Source organism: Silene latifolia, chromosome X (genome assembly GCF_048544455.1).
Source record: "Silene latifolia isolate original U9 population chromosome X, ASM4854445v1, whole genome shotgun sequence".
Taxonomy (NCBI): Eukaryota; Viridiplantae; Streptophyta; class Magnoliopsida; order Caryophyllales; family Caryophyllaceae; genus Silene; species Silene latifolia.
Genome location: NC_133537.1, coordinates 37,211,578 through 37,220,960, shown reverse-complemented (window position 1 = coordinate 37,220,960; position 9,383 = coordinate 37,211,578). Strand labels below are relative to the sequence as shown.

Sequence of the window (9,383 nt, the reverse complement as noted above, 5' to 3'; positions counted from 1 at the left end):
AAAAGGAGTAAAACAAAGCTCAAACAAAAACATGACAGTAAAGATGGGCCTCACACCGACCCCACTCACCCCCGGGCCGAGGGCCGGTATGAGGCCGACATGGCAGAGCGACTCATCCTCGAAGAATAATCGAGTCTGGGGCGCCATCCCTTCTCGAATCAAACAATTGACGCCCGCTTCTCATCCTCGCAAGAGGGACCATCGAAGCGTCCATTTTAACTTTACCCGGAGACACACTCCTCATACTCTTCCCGGTTCTCACACCGCAAGTAAAAGGGCTCGGAAAGACCGAGGCAGTGGGTAGTCCTCCGGCACTTGAACGTACACCCATCGCCGTTGCCGGTCCTTGCAAGAAGTAAGTTTGGACACGGAGACGGCACGGCTCCGCCCGCACGCTGTACCAACCCACTTTACCGGCGATTGACGGCGTAGATGATGAAGGCGGCGGAATAAGTTGACTTTGTCGGATCTCCCCCTAAAAAGACAGAGCCACACAAAGCCAACTATCGTCCTCATGGCCAGCGGATGTAGTTGGGCCACAGCGACGTTCATAGCTTTGATGATGGCCATGACGTATTTATTCAGAGGAAACCGCAGCCCATACTCCAGGTGCCTGATGTACACGCCGGTGTGACCCGGTGGAGGGCAACAGACCGCCTGACCCTTCTTAGGGATAACGATCTTGTACCCCTCACCGAAGGAGAAATGGCCTCCGAAAAATGTCTCGCCGGAACAACTGGCGAACTTATGGGACCAAGCCCGGTCAAGACCAGTCGTGCAGGCCTCGCCATGATCCGGGATAGACAGCCTCCCACCATCAGAAGGAGTCCTCTCATCCTCATCAGCATCGTCATCCTCATCCTCCCGTTCCTCCAAAATTGGTGGATCGACTACGGGAGAAGGAGACCTAGGGCCCCCAAACCTTATCGGGATGGCGTCTAGTATCCCCTCCCCATCAAGACGCGACGGGGAACCCTCCGGCGCAGAAGTGCTAGTCCCGGCGTCAGCAGAAGACATAATAGCAATAATTATTTAACAAAATAAAAAGTGAAGAAATTTGTTTGTTTACCTTGAAGAAAAACACTCGCCGAGTAACAACTCGAAAATTAGAAGACAAAGAAGCCCTTGAAAGTTTAGAGAGAAGAAAAATTTTGGAGAATGAAATTGGTGGCCAATTTCACGGAATAACCGCCCTATTTATAGGAAAAGCCCATAAAGAAGGACCAATCAATAAATGTGACCCATGAAGCGTCAACCAATCAAAGATGCGGACACGTGTCGGACATGCAACCACGGGATGTCAATCGTTGCAACAGTTGGACGTCAATCAATGCAACAGTGACCAAGCGTCTTCAACACGCCCATTCATATCTCTCCGCCTATTCACCTTCCTCAACAAATTCCCAAGCATCTGTTCTCCGCCGGCCACTCGATCAACCAAGCTAGGTAGCGCCGGCGGGGCAATCAAAAACAACCGCACACTCAACCCCGGTCTCGGCCAAATATCACTTTCTTTTCCACATCGGATGCCCTTTACACATCCATGTGGAGGGGGATATGGTACGGCCTAAGAAAGACCAGGCCGAGGTAAAAGAAGCCGCCGCTTGAAAGAAGCCGATCAGAAATTTTTCACGATTACTTACGCGAGAATATACGCTCAGACATACATCGGAGCCCATACCACGGCATAGACTACGCTGGGGCAAATTGATGGGGCATATTCTGCACCGGACCAAGTCAACATATTGAGCAAGGTCGAGAGATATCCACAAAGAAGTCAACGGCTTAGACAAAACTAGCCGATGCAACCCATCTACTGTCGGCTGGGTCTCGGCATGGCAACCGCCGGCGGGACACATACCCGCGTACTCATATCCAAGACCCCTCGGCGGTGAGTCGACAGGGCCCGCCCGGCCTGCCATAGGTCCCTCGGCCGAGGGGTAGATCGATCTTTCCACCGCTAGCCACTTGGCCACTTGGCCACTACGTGACAAAAGGTGAAAGTCTATAAATACTCCTCAACCTTCATTGAGGAAAGGATCCACAACTTAACCTAAGAAACACTATTCATCTGGTATTATCTTCCTTATCTCTCTACAATATACATACAGCCAAGTAACAACTTATCCCTTAAGTTTACTGACTTGAGCGTCGGAGTGAGTACGCTTGGCACAAAGCCAAGCCCTCAGTTCGTTCATTGTTGTAGGAGAGGCCGAGAGGAACAATTAAGGAAAGAAGGATTCAACCAAAGACGACATTCTACAAGCTACGAGTGGTAACGAATATCTGCTCTGGAATTACACCCGGAACACTATTAATCACTATACTTTTAATTAGTCTAGCCTTAATCTCTTTAGTTAGTCCTAAAATCAACTCCTCACATTAGGTTGAACTAAACTAGTGTCTAGACAAGCGATTCTAGAGCCATAATAGCCATCATTTGGGTTCGACCCTTGCAACACTACACGACCACTTGTACACTTGCAAGGTTATAAATAAAATTCTTAACACCAGGCACCAATACTAGTATCTAATAAAATGATATAAACGGATATGATTTTATTATTGTTGTAACAAATGAAGAGATAAAAAGGAATATAAAAAAGTTTCAACTATTTTATTTCTTAGGGCTTGTTTGGTTGTCATAAGGGAAGTAAAGTTCATAGGAACTTCAAGTTCACATGAATTTCCAATTCATGTGAATTCCAAAATGTGTTTGGTTTGCATGTACGAAGTTAATTCATGTGGGAACTTCCAATCACCGGGGGGGGGGGTGGTCCCAAAAGAAAAAGTAAGGCAAATTGATGTGCCTTTTGGGCAGGTTCCCATATTTTGTATGTAAATTTATGTTGTTGGGGAACCTCATTATTGCAAAGATGTAGTTATGAAATTGGGAGGGTAGATGAAAAAGTTAGTGGAAAATGAGAGATAAAATATGGGGCACCCGACCTTTGCAGATGCTCTTAGTGAGTGACTTCTCACACAATGGAGGAAGTAGATTCATGTGGGAACTTGCAATGACCAAACAAAATCATAATTTTACACTTCCTAAGATTTTCAAGATCCCATGATTTTAATGGGCAACCAAACAAGCCCTTAGTAAATTTGACTATGCTCACATCAGTTTATTCTTTGTAAAGATAGGTAATCTAGATGGAATTGGACACCGAAAATAGTTTTTCTTATTAATTATCTCTTTCATCTCAATCATTTGTTTGTCTTTCTATTTTTTGTGAAGAGTTTTTTAATCAAAAGTAAATAAATGATTGAGACGTAAGGAGTACATCACTTATAATGACTAGTGAAGCCTTCTTAAAGTAACTAAGAAATAACATTAACTTAATCTTGCACAACTTGTGTGAGATGTTGTTGATAACATGCCTTAAGGGATGCAACAAAAGGTTTATTTATCTTTTCGGAAAACTTGACTAATCCCAAGAAAATAATCCTATAAATCACCACCATACCTAACAAAATCCCAAGATCAACCCATTTGGAGTACCCCATTTCAATTTGCCACACATCCTTCAACACCTCATTTCCGGTGATTATCGCGGGACCTCCGACTTGAAGATTTTGAAATCGCAATCCCATAAATTCATTTTTAAATAATCCTTGATTGGCATACTTGTGGAATGCAATGTAGTACATAGGGTACCTCCATAAGGGCTTAGGAAGATCATTAGGAAGGCGAAAAAAGCCTCCGTTAAGTATCATAACGCCTTGGATCCCGGCACCCGTTATTATACCCATGAGAAAATTTGGAACTAAGGCCGCGACGATCATCATTTGGCTCTCCACCAACATCAAGCTTACAAAGAGCAGCAATGCAAAGTAGACAAAGTGGTCCAATCTTGGTTGAAGACCAACTAGATAATATGCTATTGCTCCCGGAACTAGGGAATTGATCAACAAGTACGGAATTGATGAAAATGTGTTTCCTAGTACGTATGCTCCCACGCCGTAGTGACCATTTAGCCTTTCTCGTTCAAATATCTACCATGTTATAAAACGAAGAGAATATACTATTATTAGTTTTAGTTATATTAAGTCGAGTCAAACCAAAGACGGAATAAGAAGTTAAAATTTCTTCTTATAGCAAGGAAATAAACACTTCCTACTTTTCTTTCCTATGCCATATTTTAGTTAAAAAATAATTTTCTTTACTTTTTTATACTCCCTCCGTTCCGGTTATTTGTTGTCCTTTGGTTTTGGCATAAAGACCAGGGAAATAGGAGAAAGTCAATTAGTAAATGACAAGTGGAACAAATTGAGTGTGAATGATCAAATTACTCATGAAGTTCATTCTTAAAATAGAAAGGATAACAAATGACTGAGACACCCCAAAATGGAAAAGGACAACAAATGACCGAGACAGGGAGTACTTAATTTCCCTCATTTTCTTAGATGATTCACAAAGATGTTTCACTTTTTTTTTCTTTTTTTTTCTTTTTTTTTTTTAATATGATATGATATGTGGTTGTTAGGTCTTGCGCCCTCACATTTTTCTTTAGCTTTATTTTCCTCTACATATTATTTTACTTCTTAATCTTCGTGCAAAGTGAATGCGGAACGAACGTCATGTAAAATATGAGAGAGTTGAATATTACTCCCCTTCGCCACCAAATATCTTTCGAATTGCAAACGATTAAGACATAACTCTCCAAGACAAAAATAGTTGTTTGGGGTAGTAGTAATAATAAGGTATATGGGACAAGTGAGGGGTAGGCCAGTCAAAACCCGGCCCGACATAAAAACAGACCCTAACCCCACCCGGAAATAACCCTTTTTTTTCAACTCAAATCCGTTTTGAACCGTAAACAGCGAGTCAAAACCCGAATCAGAAATAACTCGATTCTTGAGTCAAGTTTTACGAATTCTTAATCTTTAGAAACACGACGGAGGTTATCGGTAAGGTCGAAATTTGATAGGTCTACTTAAATGCACCAACTTGTATACGCAACTGATGAAAGTAGGTTCTCATTTTTCACCTTCATGTCTTCAACAAATGACGGAAAACCACCAATCGTCATATAAGTCAAGAAGGCGGCCGTAAACATAAGCATTGCTCCTCTAGCCTGTCAATTTCAATTCACATAACAATTTCTCAATTATTAGAGACAAATTAAAAACAATAATAATCTAAAAAGGTGTGATATTTGACTGCAATGTTCACCTGAATAGAACCATAAGAAAGGCCAATATCGTGAAAGATAGTACCCACACAAAGGCAAAGTGCAATATAAATTCCGAGTCTAAGCCAATAATATCCCAAGTCACGGAACATATTCACGAATGATCGCTTGGTAAGTACAATTGATTGTGTTACAAAACTTGCATTGCTCCTTTTCAATTCAATGGATCCTCCTCCCTGCAAATAAGGAGTATTTCTTAGTACATAGGCTTATAAAACAGGTCGGATCAGATATCCGTTTCCAAAAATATTGGATATCAGTCAGGTCAGCTTCGGATATCAGTCCGATATGGATAGAGGACCTAATTAATATGTCCCAATCTTGCTAGCCTGCTTATGTGTATGGACTACAAAAACAACCTACTAATCGGGACATGTTTGGCTCAAACCGCATTGATTACATACCTCTTAAGGTCATGTCACGGGGTAATAAGAAAAGTCAAGAAATACTAAATTTTCATTAAAACATAAATGCAAGTTCAAGAAATCTATCAGACACTCTTTACCTGTTGGCATATATCGAATAACTGTTGTTGAACCTCTTGGTAAGTTTGGGATGATCTATATGAATTCACAAGAGCTTTAATGGCTACTTCTGTGCTCGATATTTCACCACCACCCTGTTCGACATCCTAAAATAACAAGGAAATTATGAGTTTTTTTTTTTTTTTTCTTTTTTTTTCTCTCTTAGGCCAAATGCTAATTGCGAGTATACTTATATACGGAGTATTTAATTTACAAATGTTTGGATTGATACAATTGCAAGGCCTTACCTCAAAGTCCTTATTGATGGTTATGAGATAGTGATCAGATGGGTTATGCATGGATGGGCATGGGAAACCATTTGAAGCAAAATGCTGATTAACAAAAACCATATATAAAATGTTAATAATCCAACATATTGTGAAACTAGCTCAAACCTTACAAGCTACGGAGTAACTCAAAATTAGGAGTTGATCAGGTAATTGATACTCCCTCCTATTTCATATGTTGTTCCCTTTTCAATAAAATACTATTCACATATATTAGAAAAAGTGGAACAACATATGAAATAAGAGGTAGTATTATTTAAATTGTTTGACAAATCAGCTTAAAAGATATTCCAGTTGATAACTGATAAAATGAGAAACGGATATAAATTATTATTTTGTACTCGTAACAATTAAAGGATAAAAAAAAAAGTTCAATTCTCACATGCTACTCTAAGTGCCTCGTTACTTTAGCTAGTTAAGTTGCTAAATAAGCGCTATTTGCCAAATATTTACAGAAAAATAAGCTAGTTGACCTAATGTTCATATTTCATAAGTCTAGCTGAAATGACGTGACAGACAAAGCCTAACTAAGGACAGGGTTAGAAAATAAGGTTTTGGGTCTAGAAATGTTGATTCAATTTAGATATGGCTAACCATACCTCGTTAGCAATTGGAGTAGGACCAAAGTAAACAAGCCTTCCGGAAGAGAGAAGGCAGAGATTATGAAAGAGCTCTAATACTTGACTACTCGGCTGATGAATTGAGGCCACCACCGTTGTCCGTTCTTGTCGAGCAAGCGTGACAATACGACTCATGACATGGTACGATGCTGCGCTATCAAGCCCACTAGTAGGCTCATCTAAGAAGAGAAGCTTTGGCCTTGTTAATATTTGAATGCAAATACTAACTCTTCTCTTTTGTCCTCCACTTAACCCTTTCACATTCCAACCTCCTCCTATTCTTGTGTTTAAACAACCTTGTAATCCCATGTCTCTAATCACCTCATTAGCGCGCTCTAATTTTTCCGATTTAGCCATGGTATTCGGTAATTGAAGTTGAGCTGAATAGTACACAGCTTCCTTCACGGTAAGTGTTGTCATCAGTACGTCATCTTGAGTCACATATGCCTATCATACCAAGGAAGATTATACACAATATTATTATTATTACTAACGAAATGGAAAATCGTTAACTATAGAGATCAGTAGTTATTGTATCATACCGTCTCACACTCTGAAAAAGAAAACTCCATTTACTAGTAAGTAATAAACGAACTACTTTTTTACAAAAGTGAACGGTCTCACCCTTGAGACGGTCTTATACCATAATTTGTGCTATAGAGATATATTATGGTGTATATAAACTCTCACCGAAGTTCCAAAAGCAAGTCTTCGTTTTTGTCCATTGATCAAAATCTCCCCTTTTTGAGTGATGTCCGAACCTAATCTTCCTATAGCAAACAAATCACAATCGCAGACAGTTAAATAACAACAAATAGCTCACGAGTAGAGGTGGCAATTTGGTAGGTCAGGTCGGATCATATCGAGTTCGGGGGCACATCAGTCGTGATTTCATCCTGGTCGGGTTCGGGTCCCTTAGGATATGATTATTGCTAAGACTCTTCAAAGTCTTTAAGACTCTGTTATGTCAATTTTCCACTAACTTTTATTATTTTTTTAGTGTTCAAACACAGCTCAGACTTACCTCACACTTCATACGTTATCAGTCAGAGTGTCAGACTCACCTGAGACTCTACTTTTTCACTCTATTTGAGAAAATGTGAGGTTTAAGAAAAAAAGAACAAAAATAATATAACGCATGGATTTCTTTCATTGGATGTCTTCCTTTGAAAGTGGGGTTAAGACTCGTGTGGAGTCTTAAGTTGAGTCTTGGATTTTCAAGACTCGACTTAAAACTTTGAGACTTTGTCATGATTAGGGTAGATTATTGGTAGTCTTGAATGAGTCTTGTCTCAAGACTACCAATAATTTTACGCTCATAAGTTAGATTAGACGAGCCGATTCGTCGTAGCTTGCGTTTGAATAAGGTCACTATCGGGTTCATTATCGAGTTGGGTCATTCTGATAATTTGTCAAGTCAAGTCGGGTTTGGGTCAGGTTTCCCTCGATTTCGCTCCTCCATTCATCATCGGGCCGATTTCCAATCATTTTATGAGTTCGAGTTGAAATCGGGTCATTATCAGGCAAAGTTACAAGGATAGTTAATGCTTAATACTTTTATAAACATCGTACATAATTCGTGAAAATGAACGAATTGTTGTTTGGTACTTCTTGTGATAACTTATGAAATAATGAGTCAATAATTAGCAATAGGCCAATAATTGACTGTTTTATATCACAAACATTTACTCCGTACTAATGTACAAGGTTTAGTGTTATGAACTTCGAATAACATCATTTTTATAGTAAATTATAACATACAAAGATTGTTTATATAGCCTTGAATTTTCATTTATGTTAGGGTTATATTTTGCATCTATGTCGAGTTATCTCATTTTTGGGGACAATTTCAGGTTATCTTTCGGATCAGTTCGGCTATCCGAACAAGTTGGGTCAAAATTGGTAGCGTGTTGACTGGGGTTCCAGTCAACTCGGGTCGGGTTCGGTTTGCAACATTTCGGGGTTTAAAATACGAACCTGCCAACGCATCCAAAAGAGTGGATTTACCGGAGCCAGAAGGCCCCATAATAGCCAAGACAACGCCAGGGCTAGCATAACCAGTGACACCTTGTAAGATAGAACACTGTTGGCCTTTGCCATCAGCTACATTAACCCATAAATCTTTCCATGTCAACGACACGCCTTTACTCTTCCCATCACCGGCAATCTCCGGCGTTGTCGTAGCGGATGCAGTAAATGGAACATACCTCCTGAAACTGCTTGATCTGCTACCTTGACCCTTATTTTCATCAATTGTTATCTCATGCTGTGTTGTTGCTCCAAATAACTGGGACAAGGGCCTGCTAAACCAACTCATGCTCCGTTGCAATAGTAGAATAGCAGGGTGTGTTATGTGTATTGGTTTGGAGTTTACGTAGAGTGTTTCTTGTGTTTGATAATTGTACTAATAGTCTAATATATAGACAAACCTAGTGAGGACTACTCGTATGTGATTGTTGATAGTTAATGTAAAAATCTACGTTCATATGCTTCATAATGTCATGTTAATACCCCCACCCATTTCACAATTATTTACAACAGTGCAGAGTAGTTTTGACCATAATTTTCAGTATTTATGTTTATTTTTTCAGTTGAAATTTATTTACGGGAAAATGGTAATTCAACCCGTTTATTTTGATGAATTCTGAAATCTTGTCCCTTAAGTTTTAGTTGGAGTAATTGACCCCCTTAATTTTCAGTTTTAATTTTTTTTGCTCGAAACAAAATACAATAACAAGAAAAATGAACAAGTAATGA

The 9,383-nt window shown here is 39.7% G+C and overlaps 1 protein-coding gene across 1 annotated transcript; it reads right to left on the bottom strand.

Annotated features, from left to right (window-relative positions):
- Positions 1–3,334: 3,334 nt before the first annotated feature.
- On the bottom strand, positions 3,335–9,134 carry LOC141623234 (ABC transporter G family member 1-like). Its single transcript, XM_074439316.1, has 8 exons — positions 8,604–9,134; positions 7,317–7,396; positions 6,606–7,073; positions 5,968–6,051; positions 5,701–5,826; positions 5,177–5,371; positions 4,992–5,078; positions 3,335–3,996 (listed from the first exon to the last, which is right to left on the bottom strand). The coding sequence occupies exons 1-8, from the start codon at positions 8,941–8,943 to the stop codon at positions 3,340–3,342; spliced, it is 2,037 nt and encodes a 678-aa protein (XP_074295417.1). The 5' UTR covers positions 8,944–9,134; the 3' UTR covers positions 3,335–3,339.
- Between the last annotated feature and the right edge of the window lie 249 nt (positions 9,135–9,383).

Excerpts from the sequence above, each read along its gene's own strand:
- LOC141623234 (XM_074439316.1), bottom strand. The coding sequence starts at position 8,943 with ATGAGTTGGTTTAGCAGGCCCTTGTCCCAGTTATTTGGAGCAACAACA. Across the intron at positions 7,397-8,603 it reads TCTTTTGGATGCGTTGGCAG|GAAGATTAGGTTCGGACATC; the intron begins GTTCGTATTTTA and ends TGTTTGCTATAG. Across the intron at positions 5,079-5,176 it reads TTTCTTATGGTTCTATTCAG|GCTAGAGGAGCAATGCTTAT; the intron begins GTGAACATTGCA and ends TGAAATTGACAG.